Source organism: Elephantulus edwardii, unplaced genomic scaffold (genome assembly GCF_000299155.1).
Source record: "Elephantulus edwardii isolate Elephantulus edwardi_28Jun2011 unplaced genomic scaffold, EleEdw1.0 scaffold00059, whole genome shotgun sequence".
In the NCBI taxonomy this organism is placed as follows: Eukaryota; Metazoa; Chordata; class Mammalia; order Macroscelidea; family Macroscelididae; genus Elephantulus; species Elephantulus edwardii.
The window spans coordinates 12,896,955-12,911,117 of record NW_006399809.1 but is presented as its reverse complement, the minus strand read 5'-3'; the positions used below and the strand labels follow the sequence as shown (position 1 = coordinate 12,911,117).

The 14,163-nt window shown below is 37.2% G+C and overlaps 1 protein-coding gene across 2 annotated transcripts in view; it reads left to right on the top strand.

Annotated features, from left to right (window-relative positions):
• The window catches only part of LOC102848666 (neuropeptide S receptor-like), a 304,971-nt gene that overhangs the window by 58,036 nt on the left and 232,772 nt on the right, over nt 1-14,163 (top strand). For both annotated transcript variants that reach the window (XM_006887597.1, XM_006887598.1), the window contains exon 2: nt 2,530-2,662. In XM_006887597.1, coding sequence (XP_006887659.1) covers nt 2,530-2,662 — 133 coding nt within the window. The remainder of the gene's footprint in view (nt 1-2,529; nt 2,663-14,163) is intronic.

Sequence of the window (14,163 nt, the reverse complement as noted above, 5' to 3'; positions counted from 1 at the left end):
TAGTGTACTTCTGTCTTTTTCCTATGTGTAGAATTTTACAGAGTTGTAATCATTGAATATACAATTTCCATCATTTTTTTCACTTATCATATTATGAATATTTTTACTGTAGCTACATAGTCATATTTTATGGACATCATTGTTAATAGTTACACAGTATTTCACAGAATTGACCAGTGTCTTTATTTATTTAACCAGTTCTTCATCTTTAAAGTTTTCTTTACTTATAATAAATATGTACATGTTTATGGTCATTATTTTGAACTGTCAAGATGGAACTGACCCATAGGTGACCGTCCAGCACGTTTTCCCCAGGGCAGCTGGTTGCATGGCAAAAGATTTCACATCTTTCTCTTACAGAACAGCTGATGGATTTGAACCATGAGCCTTTGGGATTGCAGCACTGCTTCTTACAACTAGATCACCAGAGCTCCCTTGTGGTTATAGTATACTTTTATTTAATTTCCTAAGTATTAAAATTTGTCATTGTATACATATATAATAGAAATTTGTCATTTTAACTGTTTTAAAGTGTATAATCCATGCTAATTATTGCCTCCGAAAACCCTATGAACCTGGGAAAAGGATGAAAGTTATACAAGCATTCAGGTCTTTCGTTCATAGGGTGGCTATGAGTTGCCTATGACTCAAGGGCACGTAACAGGAACAACAGCATAGAGAGAGATCAGTTGGCCTCGTGGACAAAAAGTGATGCTACCAAGCCAAAGGTGGATGACTTTAATCCGTGGCCCTTAGGCCTGTTTTTGTTTTTAGTCAAACATTCTTCTAGATCATATAGCCCTGGTCTGTCCACTTTCTGTACAGAGGGAACTCATGGTTGCTGTGAAGCTGAACACTGTAACACTGACGTGTCAAATACGATAATGGTTACCCATGGTGAACAGTGTTTGGTGGAACTTCCTGATTAAAACAAGCTTGGAAGTAGGAGTGGCATCCACTTCCAAAATAGCTTGCCTCCAGAGACCCTATGAACCTGGAGAAAGGATGAAAGTTATACAAGCGTTCAGGTCTTTCACAACTTGATGACACTTAAGATCAACAACAACATACAACTATCACTATTACCCATTTCCAAAAATTTATCATAATCCCAGTTAAAAAGTCAAAACCCGTTGAGAAATAATTCCTTGTTCTCCACTTCCCTAACTGTGGCCTAGAGGTAAGGAGCTGTGTTACCAGCCTGAGGGCACATGATTCAAATCTACCAGCTGCTCCTTAGAAGACAGATGGGTGATCTCTTCCTGTTTGAGATTTAAGGCCTTTGAAAACCTGCTGCAGGGTCGGCTATGATTCAGTTCCAATTTCAGGGCACAAGAATAACTATACTTAGTAGGAATACGCAGCCAGCCCCAAAGCCCTGCCTCTCGGGAGGCTTGAATGCACCAGCAGCTGCACAGGGGAGAACGAGCAACCTCCTCCTAGAGAAACCCACTGGAAGGTCAGCTAGGAGCAAGTGCCTACTGTGTGGCAGTGAGAACCCTTGGTGTGTTTGTTGACTACAGTCTCTGATCTCCTGCAGCAAGAATTTTAAGGAGGATCATAAAATATTTGTCTTTTGTTTGTGACATTTCACTTAGTATGATGTCCTCCAGGTGCATCCATGTCACATGTTATCAGAACTCTGCTTTTCTTTATGGCTGGATATGCAGTTTTCTTTTTCTCATGGTGAGTTCGTTTATATAGAATTAAAACTGCTTGTCCAAGGAATGCATTTCCCTCCTTCTCTCTATGTGTATTTACAAATAGTTTTTCTAAACATTACATGGTGCAATGACGGCTGACCAGAAGATCAGCAGTTCACACTCACCAGCTGCTCCATGGAAAAAATGAGGCAACCTGCTTCTGTCAAGATGCACAAATCTGGAAGCTCTATTGGCAAGTTCTACTCTGCCCAATGAATAAGGATGACAGAAGAATTGATGTCTTTGAGCTCTGGTGTTGGGCAAGGATATTGAACATCGCACAGACTGCCAAAAGAACAAACAAATATGTCATGGAGAGTGTGCAGCCAGAGTGCTCCTTGAAGGCAAAGAGAACAAAGCTTTGTCTCACATACTTTGGGACCTTGCTAGGAGAGGCTAGTCTTTGGAAAGGGACATCATGCTGGAAATGTGGAAGCTAGTGAAAAAGGCGGCCCTCAATTAGATATACTGCAGTAACTGCAGCAAGAAGCTCACGTATGTCAGAGATGTTGAGAATGGTACAGGATAGCTCAGGGACCAGATCCATTGTTCAAAGGGTTGCTCTGAGTTATACTCAACTCGACTGCAATTAACAACAGCTCTGTCCTGCAAAGTTAATATGAGTCAGAAATGGCTTGATAATAATGGGCAGCAGGTACTAGGGTAAATGAGGGCCAATTGCATTATGACCCTCTCATGAATAGAATTCTGATATGAGATATGAAAAGTAGAGGAAAGTGTTTCAACACCAAAGCCTAAGCCATGCCTTTAGAAATGTATCTTGATTCTCATTGACATAATGGTTTTGTTGCTATATTTCTTATAGACTGAGCAGTTGATAACGCTGTGGATCCTCTTCGTCTTCACCATTGTTGGAAATGCCATTGTGCTGTTCTCCACATGGAGACGGAAGAGAAAGTCAAGAATGACCTTCTTTGTGACTCAGCTGGCCATCACAGGTAGGTGGGCAGGTAAGAAAGGAGGAAGTGCTAGATCAAATCCCTATGCCTCATCAATGTCAATGAATTTTTTTTTCCAATAGAAATGTATTAGGGAACTCTGGAGTAATTTGCATAGAGAAATAAAACCAATGTTTGTATCTTTCCTCTAATATACATTACAAAAAGAACTCACTGCACAACAAACTTTGTAATGTCATTATGAGTGCCTGCCACAAGATACAATGGATTCTAAAGAAATTTACTCTCCCTAATGTCGCCCACAATAACCTCAATGATTCATGAAGGTAACAGCACTATTTCCACACATCTCCAGCAGAATAATTGTGAACAGAAGAAGGCTGCTCAGAGAATGAGCCATAATTAGCTCTATTGAATAATAATAAGCCAATTATCGAGATGTAAATCTGAGTCTATTACTTTTGAAATGTAAATAATAAGAAATATTACTTCTAAAAACACTATAAGGATATAATATCCAGGATTCTTAAATGTGGGCTTTGGGACTGGATGTTTCAGCTGTTGTTGCTAGTTGTACTAACTAGTTAATTCTGACTCACAGTAACCCAGAGTACAGCTGATGGAAACCTTTCCTGACTCTGAGCTATCCTCACAACCCCTGTTGTGCTCCAGCCCGTTGTTGAAGTTACTGAGTCAATTCACCTCAATAAGGGTCTTTCTCTCTTTCTCAACCCTCTACTTTCTTACCCAGGATATCCTGCTAAAGATACTATCTTCTCTTAATGCATTTTCAATATATTTGAAGTGAAGTCTCACCATCATTACCTCCAAAGGTCACTCCAACTGCACTTCTTACAAGACAGATCTGACAATGCAAAGATATCTACTCTTCCTTCAGTCACCTTGATTCATTGTCCAACTTTAACATGCCTCTGGAGCAATGAAAAATATCATGAATTAAGTCTCCTAAACTGACATTCTTGCTCTTTAGCAATTTAAAGAGGTCCTTGACACCAGATTTTTCCCAATGCAACACGTCTTTTCCATAGTTTAAACCATAGTTTGATCCATAGTTTGCACTGCTAATCTGGGCTTAATTTTCTCACGATTTCTTGATACTACAACCATGGGAGTTGTTTATGAATCCAAATAATGCAAAATCATTGACAGCTTCAGTCTTTTCTCCATTTATCATAAAGCTGCCTATCAGTCAAGTTATGAGGATTTTTGGTTTTTTGTGGGCTTTTTTGGGGGGGGGTTATGTTGAAATGTAATTCATGTTAAAGGTTTCAGGTAAAGTATGAGTAAGTCAGACATAAAGGGCTGTTGAATCAGCCCTTGGTTCATGGCAGCTTCTTATGCAATGCAACAAAATTCTTCCCATTCCTGTGCTATTCTCACTATTGCCTGTGGATAACAACATGTGATTAATTGGATTTCATTGGCTGATTCCTAAGAAGTAAACCTCCAGGTATTTTTATTTTCTTATTCTAGAAATTCTACTCATACATATTCATTAAATAAGTGCATTATAGCAATATGTTAAGTCTCCAGTGATAAACCAGTGATAGCTATGAGTGAAGAGTCTTGACTAAGAATAATGAAATAGTGTGAAGGAAAGACTTCCACAGGGGTAGGTCCAAAGTTCGATTTGGAAGATCTCACACTGAAAAAGAAACACAGCTTGAGACAATCTTCTTCAATATGCTAGAAGAAAGAGCAGACAGATGGGATTTTCCGAGCATCCCAACAAAGCAAGATATGGGGTCCTGAGTTCTAGGAGCAAAATTACTGCCATAACTCAATTTGAATTGACCTGAATTTGAATCAGACCAGAAAATAAATGCAAGGGAGGAAAAATACCAACAAGGAGCAATGATAAGTGATTGTCAGAAAAGGTTATTTGGTACATTTCAACCTGTGCTTTATCTGAATTTTAATGAAGACAGTAGAGAAGTTTCTGGAATGTAGTCTAGATTCAAAATATGTAAAAATATTACAAGAGCACATTATCTATATATTGTTGGCATCTTGAATGCCATTCCTCCTCTGTCTTACCTTCATTCCCTTTTCTACTCTTACATGTGGTTGCTCTCTCACGCTCGCTCTCTTGTGCTCACCCTCCCTCCCTCTCTGTGTCAATATGTAACAAGCCCATTTGCCTAAGCTGTGGTATTGTGCCTAGTTTGCCATTTTATTTTGTTTAAAAAACAACAACAACAACAAAAACATTATTGAAAACATAGAAGTGACATCAAAAAGCCCAAGTTACAAAGGCAGGAAATGTTATAGAAGAAATCTTCAATCTTGTTTTCTAAGCAGAAGTCTCATTTCTCTTTTGTGATTATAAGGATAGAGAGTAATTAACATGATCCGGCAAATACTGGAATTAAAAAACCTTGGATGAGGGTAACACAGTTTACTTTCATTATATTCTTTAATTACAGCATTGTAAACTACATTGTAGTTAACTATATATTCTGCAAGAATATGCAAATTTATAAGTAGCAGGGATATCAGTTTATAATTCGAAGTTTTGCCACAAATAATCAGTAAGTGAATAATTGGGGTTTTTACCATCTATTGTCAAAGAAAAAGTTGTTTGTTCTAATCTAATCCATAATTTTCACTGTTAATCTGAGTTTAATTTCTCATAAATGCTATAGAAGTCTATTTTTTATTTCTTTATTCTCTCTGGGAAAACTCAGTCATTTGAGAAAATTCCAAGTACAGAATTCTTAGAGACCCAAGGTCTGTCAGGGTCCAATAAATTTAAGAAGAATCAAAAAATGAGTTTATTTATTATGCAAAAGGGATCTTTGGTACTGTTATCCATAGGGCATTGCACTGCTCACTTAAAAGGCACACGTCTTTGGTGGTTCAAGTTCACCAGTGTCTCTGTGAGAGAAAGATGGGACATCTCATTCCTTTTGATTTATAGTGTCAGAGACCTAAGAGCAGCCAAGCTATAAGTTGATTCTGACTCATTGACAGTTTTCTTATATGAGATATTTACCCCAAACCCCAAATTCATTGTCACTAAGTAGATGATGATGGCCTAGTGGTAAGAAGACTGACTGCAATCCTAAAGGCATGTGGTGAGACTTCACAGGAGAATAGGCTATATTCTGTTGTGCAGTTTACTGCCTTTGAAAATCTGCTGGAGGGTCAGCTATTGGGGTTGGTTCCCTATCGATGGTATATAACAATAACTAGGGATAAGGGGAGTTATAAAAACATATGTATCTCAGAAGATACTTTAAAATACTAAGATACAGCAAAACTGTCTGTAGTTTGGTTCAGTTGTCTAGATTTTTTTTTACCCTACCTGTGAGCACTAGGGTTGCTCTACTGGTCAAAGAGATATGCACAGGGAAGGCCACCAGGAAGGTCTGCTATGGATCAAGGCTTCCCAAATCTATTCTTGTGCACTGAAATGTCTTAGTAATTTTGTATTGGGTATTTGTAAAAGAAAATCAGTGCTAATAAGCTTATTTTTTTTGGTGAGGCAACCCTAATGCTTTTAATAAAATAATATTTTCTATCATAGTGGAACATTTGGAAAACATCCTCCTACTTACATAAGCCTTTATTGATGTTTTGTAAAACACGTTGCTTTCCATTTTATTTACGTATTTTGTTAATAAGTTGAAGTTAGATTCTGTTGTCTAAATGAAAAAATTCCAATCAATGGTATTTTATTTTGACAAAAGTTTATTTTTGCCTACACAAAGGAGACTTTGAGTAGCAGTCCAAGGTTTATATCGTGTACTTTGTTAAAGAACTTCTTTTTTCGTAGTCATTAATGCTAAAGATACTCTTGATACAAGGTGGCTGCTGCAGCTCCTACCATCATGCCTAAATTCTAGATAGCAGAAAGAAGGAAGAAAGGACCTCCTTTTAACTGGCCTTTCTAAAAATTCCACCCATTAATTCTGTCTTGCATCTCTTGTTATCTTTAACTGAAGGAAAGGCTGGGAAATAATTTGCTTTCTTTCATCTAACCTCTGCCTTTTAGCAAGAATAAAACCAGATTTCTTTTATGAAGGAAGGTGGAGAGAATAGGAAGAAAGGTAATAGCAGGCCCTGTGAGAGCTTGTCTTCCATGCTTTTATCCCATTGAGCACTGAGATATTTAGACAATGACTCTGTCTCCACACTCATTTTCTGCTTTGAGAATACTTCTTCCAGAATGCTGTGTTCACTCTTCTTTGACATCTGACCTCTGACATTGTCAGCACACCACAGTGATCCATTGTATCATTTCACCATTACATGCATTAACTCCTGTTGTGGAGTATTTTTATTTGTTCTTTCTAATTTCTGGCTATTATGCAAAATGCTGCAATGAATACTTTCATAATTGAATCTTTATCATTTTGAATTGAATCCTCCATCACTTTATTAAAGAAAAGTGGAATTTCCTTTTCAGAAAAGTGAGATTGCTGCATCAAAGATCCTTTATTGCTATTGAGCTAGTTGCATCTTATTAAGTCACCCATCTCTAAAAGATGATGGGAAATTCTATGAGATAAAAGTGCTAGAAGCCACCAAGTTTTGTTTAAAAAGGTCTCAGAAAGCAAAAGCATTGTGAGTTTTCAATATTTATATAGAGTTATAATCTGTTTCTTAAAACCAGAGATTCTCTTTGCTCTTCTCTAAATAATACTTAACCAGCTAATCACTAGTAGTTTGTTTATTTTAAAAAGAAGCATTTTCTTTCCCTTATCAGTGCAACACAGAAGAATCCACGTTGAAATAAACTTTATTTTGCCTGCAGCACCTATAGCAACAAGCATGTATTTATGTGACCAAAGAGCACATTATTAACCAGAACACCTGTGTTGAGAAAAATGTTTCCATTTTATGCCTCCCTGTTTTACTCCAAGGAGCTCCGCTGCCATAGTTTGTAGGAAGTTGCAAGGCTAACCCAAAGGTAGTTGCTCTTTAGAGGTTCAAAGCCACCAGCAGTTCAGATGAAGAAAGATGGGCAATCTCCTCCCATGTGATTTCAGCCTCCATTAAACCTGCTGGAGAGGCTAGAGAGCATTATACTGAGTGGACTCACCCAATTTCCTAAGGATATATTGTGCATAAGACCATATTTGCAAAAATAACTGGTAGGATAACCAGTAAAATGTGTATAAATGACCAAAAAAGAGAAGAAGAAAGGAGAGGTGGGTTAAGGGTGGAGAGGGGGAAATCACATGGTCAAAATGTGGTGGGTAGAGAGAGGGGTGAAGGAATTAGGAAAGACCCAGTTGGGATCTGAGAAAACAGAGTAATAGTGGGCACAGATCAATGGTGATTAATTTTATAAGACACAATGTATGAGAATGATCATATGAAACACAATGTGAATGAAGGAAGGCATGAAACACAGTGTATATGAATGAAACAGTGCATATGAAATTTGTATGTTGTTATTGTTATGTACCCTAGAGTTGAAACCTACCCATAGCTGACCCCCCTGCAGGTTTTCAGAAGCAGTTAATCACATGGGAGGAGAATGTCCATGCTTCTCTCTTGGAGCAGCTGGTGCCCTTGAACCACATGCCTTCAGGATTGCAGTGCAGCTTCTTGCCACTAGGCCACCAGAGCTCCCACAAAATTTGTATGCAAACCAGTATAAAATAATTTATTTATTTTTTTACAAAAAAAGCTAAAACATAAAAAGGAATTAAAGAAACTAACCTACTGGAGAGTCAACTAGGAGTCGGTTCCAACTTAATGACAGTACTGTTGCTGATTGCCATCAAGTTGAGCTCAGCGCATGGTGACCCTATGAACAAAAGACCTAAAGCCTTTGTATAACGATTGTTGTTTCTCAAAGTTCATAGAGTTGCCAGAGGCATGTTATTTAGCAAGTGAAAGCTGCTCCTGCTTCAAATCAAGTGCCTTCAAATCAAGTATGGCTCATATAGTGACCCTATGAACAGCTAACCTGAGCCTTGAACTGTGTCATCATCATAATCTCTGATGCACTAGAGTCCATTACTGAAGTCATCATGTCAATCCATATCACTTGGAGTATTCCTCTTGTTTTCTAACCCTCTGTCTTTCCAAGCATGATGTCCCTCTGAGCCCACCCCCCCTTCTTTCCAAGCATAATGTCCTTTTCCAAGAGATGGGCTCTCCCAGCTACCTGTCCAAAGTATGAAAGATGAAGCTTCATAATTTTTGCTTCCAAGGAGCACTCTGACTACACTTTTCTCAAAACATTTCTATTTGTCTGTTTTGCAGTCCATGGGCTATTCAGTACTCTTCTCCAGCCCCACAGCTCAAAGGCATCAATTCTTCTTCTATCCTCCTTATTCATTGACTAGTTCTCTGAAGCATAGTGAGTAATTGTGAAGACCATGGCCTGAGCTCTAGTGGATTAGTGGTAAGAAGCTGCACTGAAGTCCCAAAGGCCTATGGTTCAAATTCACCAGCTGCTCTGTGGCAGAAGGATGGGATGGCAATGAGAGATATTTCAATCTACATTTTGGTTTCTTTTCAATAATTATGAGAAGGAAAAAGGGGGGCGGGGGAGTCTTTTTTTCCTTTATATTCCATAAGGAATCTTGACCCCAAGGTTAGTCCTGAGAGGAAGGAAACAGATGATGTTGAAGCTGCTATACTGGCACATTCTTCATTTCTAAGCACTTCTAACAATTTCTGGATAAATTTAATGGCGGTTTATATTTTACGAGCAAAAGTGCCAATTAAAATGCATTAGTCATTTATCATCAAGAATGACTTGGGTTTTATTCAAATGCAATAAAGAGGAGATGAGAATGAGAGTAACTCCTATTGAGTTTTCAACAAAAATAAGATAAAAGCTCTCTTTTTTTGGCTTATGCTGAAATAATTTTCTTTTTCTCAGTAGGCTTCAACTCTTCTCATGCTAGGAAAAGAAATTAGCTTTGCCTCAGAGTACTTTCTAGAGAGAAATTTACAAATACACCTAAAAATTCTCCACCCTCACAAAACCAGACCCACTGCCATTGAGTCAATTCTAACACATAGAGACCTTCCAGTGGATTAACAAGATAGTGAATTTTTTCAGGAGGGTCTGTCCTTCTTTATCCTGAGAAGACCTTTCTGTCAACAGTCAAATACCTTACAAATGATACCACCAGGGCCTCTCACAAGGCCCTAGAAATAACCTAAATTTCAAGAGTTTTAGAAAGACTGATGGATTTGAACATTCGCATTTACTGCACGATCCAGGGATTTCTGATTTGCATACTTTATATGTATCATTTTTTCCATCATAAAGATACCATGTAAAGCTATCATTTTTCTGTATTCATAAAATTTAATATGAATAATGCTATTGCATTTACCATCTAAATATTTTTGTATTGATTTTTTTTCCTTCTCATTCACACTCTGACCATTCAGGTATGTAATTTCCAGATGGTTTTTGTTTTATGTGTTCTGGTTTAATATTCAAGTGATACTATTTTTCCTATCATTTTGCCACTCAATCTTAGTTTTCATATCTTGTATTTGAGAATTTTTTGAAAGGATTTAAGTCCTTTGAAATGTATTAAAAGTGTCTTTTTTGGGTATAATATATAGTTCTTTTTTATTGATGTTTTAATCAAAGTTTAGAGAGAATTTGGATTTACATTCATTCATTGTTGCACATTTTCCTCCCTGCCCCTACTCAGTTCCCTTTTCTCTTTGAAGAAAGAAAAAAAAATTTTTTTTCATTGATGGACAATTCCTCCCCCTCCAGTCCATTTTACTATGTAGCTCTTATTCTGGACTGTTGTTATGCAAATAATATTCAATCATATATTCCTTTTAAGCAGTTTTTTCCCTCTGTTGTTTCAATGCAGTGTACATTATGTATGCCTTCTTTTCTTAGTTTCCCCAGCTCTCATGTCAGTCCTGTTTTATAACAGTGGAATTATGCTGTATTATCCTTTTGTGACTGAGATATTTCACTCAGCATAATGTCCTCCAGGGTCACCCATTTTGTATAATATTTTATGAGTTCCTTGTTTTTCAATGCAGCGTAGTACTCCATTGTGTGAATATTCCACAGCTTCTCTATCCATTCATTTGTTGATGGATACTTGGGTTGTTTCCATCTCTTTGCTTTTATGAACAAAGCAGCAATAAACATGGATGTGCATATATCTGCTTGGAGGGGCAGTTCTGGTTTCTTTAGGGTATATTCTCAGTAGTGGAATTTCTGGGTCAAGTGGTATTTCTATTTTCAACTGTTTGAGAAGGCACCATACTGCCTTCCATAGTTGTTGTATACGCTGACAGTGAATAAGAATTCCAGTTTCTCCACCACCTTGCCAGTATTTGTTGTTTGCTGCTCTGCTGAATTTTGCTATTGTTACTGAGGTGAGATGCTATCTCATAGTTGTTTTGGTAGTTGTCTTTTAAATATTCAACATATTCAACAGAGGACATTTATATTTATCTTTTCAACTGTGACCTTATTAATGATACTGTTTAAATATTTTAATCTGTTTCTTGCCTAAATGATATATTAAAAGTTCTATAGTTTCTTTCAAGCCGTCCTAACAGAATTTAATCAATATTTAATTTGTATATTTCAACAATCTGTTACACATGCAATTTTTGTGTTTATTAGTTTTGTTTTTAATTTTTCTCACATGATACTAATGTTAAGATTATCATTATCTTTTTTAATTGGATTTAACTGGACATTATGATTCTTTTCTTAGTGCTAGGGAAAGCATTTAAAATCTCATTTTGATGAAATTATGCCTTTGTTTTTTGACTACATTTACACCAATCACCAACATGTATGCCTGTGCTTGATTATTTCATTGCTCTTGAGTGGCTAGCTTTCCCATAATCCGGGGCTCTCTAGTATGATTTGAGCAATATCTTTCCCCTTTTCAGAATAGGTACCTGAACAAGGTCCTTAAGCACCAGTCATTTCTCCTGCTTTCCCAAGAATAGCACAATAGATGGGCATAGAAATCTTTTTTTTGGGGGGGGGGCATAGAAATCTTAAGTCACAACATTTTTCCATAGATATTCATTGTTTTCTGACATTTAATTATCTAAAGAAGTCTCAAATCAGTCTGGGCTTCTTCTTTTATAAGCCATCAGATTGTCTTTTACTTGTTGAATTTTTTTCTTTGAGGTTCCATACTTTCATCTGACTGTTTATTAGTCTGCTATATCAGTTCTTCTGTTTTTTAAGAAGCAACAATGAATGAATGGAATCCCAAAATCTCTGTAGATGTTCATTGAAATGAAAAATAAACAACCTAAATTTAAAAAAAAAGAAGCTTCTTTGATATGCAGATATGTGATTCTTGTACTTAAATACTGACTTCCATTTGTTCCAATTTTATCTTTTGAAGAAACTAACCATATATTAGTAATTATTATCTTTTTCTTTCTTTTGAAACATTTGCTTTATTTAGTTCTTAGGCCATCATATTGAGAGGTTAACATTGACATTTATTTTTAAATTTTTATTTTATATTGGTTTTATTTCAAAGTTCATATACATTTTTTTCACACTATTCTTCATTCACACTGTGTTTCAGAGGTGTATCGAAGTCAGTGAGACAGGCTCAGGACAGGGCAGGCTTCAGAGCTGTTGTTATACGTGGCTTGATGGCTCATAACAACAACAATAGCATTCCTTTTCTGATATTTATGTGCTCTTTGTTATCATTACAAAAATCTTTTTATCATATGACTCATTCATTTTACCACAAGCCCCTTCAATGGCCAATATCTGAATAAATGTTCACGCCTTTTCTTTAGATTTGTTTCACAGCAACTGTACAAGTTCTTCATTTTTTCATCTTCTGAGAAGAGATTGTTTATGTTCATAAAGAAAATTATTTTCTCTGAAGCAGGAAAAAAATACACTGTCAGATCACTATGGAAATACTTTAATTGAAAGAACAAACTCCTCTTCTGGTAAAATGTTTTCTTCTTTAGAGAAACTGAATTTCTTTTTGTGTCTCCTGCCTTCGCTTTACCAGTAGCTAGGTGTGTGGCTTGGGAAAAATGCATATCCTAGTAAAATCTCTGTATTCTCATCTCTAAAATGAAAGGTCTGGAAGAATTTGATAATTTAAAACAATGATGTTTAGGAGAAGGAGAAAGGGGCTTGTAACTGGTGGGCATTTTTGTTTGTTTATTTGTTTGTTTGTTTGTTTTAAGCTGCTCAACCATATCACCATGTGTCTCTGACATGGTGGAAAGTCAAGTGTACCCATCTTGCTCCAGCCTATTTATGGCATATTGTTGTATTAGTTTCCATTGTTGGTGTTGTTGATATGTTCTATCAAGTTAATTATTACTCATAGCAACCCTGTGCACAATAGCTCTGAACTCTGTTCTATCCTGAGCCAATCTCACTGTCTCTTACTCATTCACCCTCATTATTCTAGTTATTGTGTCAGTCCACTTCATCTGGGGTCTTCCTGTCCTGTGCTGTTCCCCCACCCTTCCAAGCATAATGTCCTTCTCCAGAGCGTGGTCCCTCCTGACTACATGCCCAAAGCATGTGAGACAAAATCTAAAAATCCTTGCCTCCAAGGAGCAGCTTGGTTTCACCCTCTCCAGGACAGCCCTATTAGTTTTCTAGTTAGTCCATAATATGTTCAAAACTCTTCTCCAGCACCACAGCTCAAAGACATCAGTTCTTTTCTGTCATCCTTGGTTATTGTCCAGCTTTCTGATGTATTACAAGTAATTGCAAAGAATCGGGCACACCTAAGTCTCGAGATTGACAGCATTGCTCTTCAGCACTCTGGAGAGATTCCCAATAGCAGATTTCCCTAATGCCATTCGTCTTTTGATTTTCCTAACTGCTGGTGCCAAAAATGTTGATAGTGGAACTGAGCAAGCTGAACTTGTTACCAATCTCAATCTCTTCCCCATCTATCATGATGCTGCCAATTGGCCCAGTGGTGAGAATCTTTGTTTTCTTGATGTTGAGCTTCAACTCATATTGGAAGCTACAGTCATTGACCTGCATCCCATGCTTCAAGCCCTCCTCAGTTTCAGCAAGTAATATTGTGTCATCTGCATAATGTAGGTTTTTTATGAGTCTTCCTCCAATCCTGATGCCACATTCCTCCTCATAAAGTACAGCTTTTTGAAGGCAACCCACGTACAACAGAACAAAATGTTGCCAGACCTGTATTAGTTCTATGACCACTACTATACTTGAGTTCACTCTTGTGGAAACTGTGTAATATTAATGCTTTCTAACCTAGAAGGTTCATCTTTCAGCACTTGATTCTCAAACTCACTGCTGTGACTCTTAGTAACTTTCCATTAGATTTCTAAGACTGAACCTATTACCAGGTGGGAATTACTCATCTACCTTCTACAGCATTTGAGCCAGAGCCTATGGTGATGAAGGCAGAAGTTCAATCTGCTTTGAAGGAAATAGCAAATAATAAGGCCCCTGGAATAGATGGTAAACCAATTGACATATTTCAGCTAATAGATGCTGCCGTGGATGTGCTCACCAAGTTGTGCCAAGAAATCTGGAGAACAACCACTTGGCCAACTGACTGGAAGAG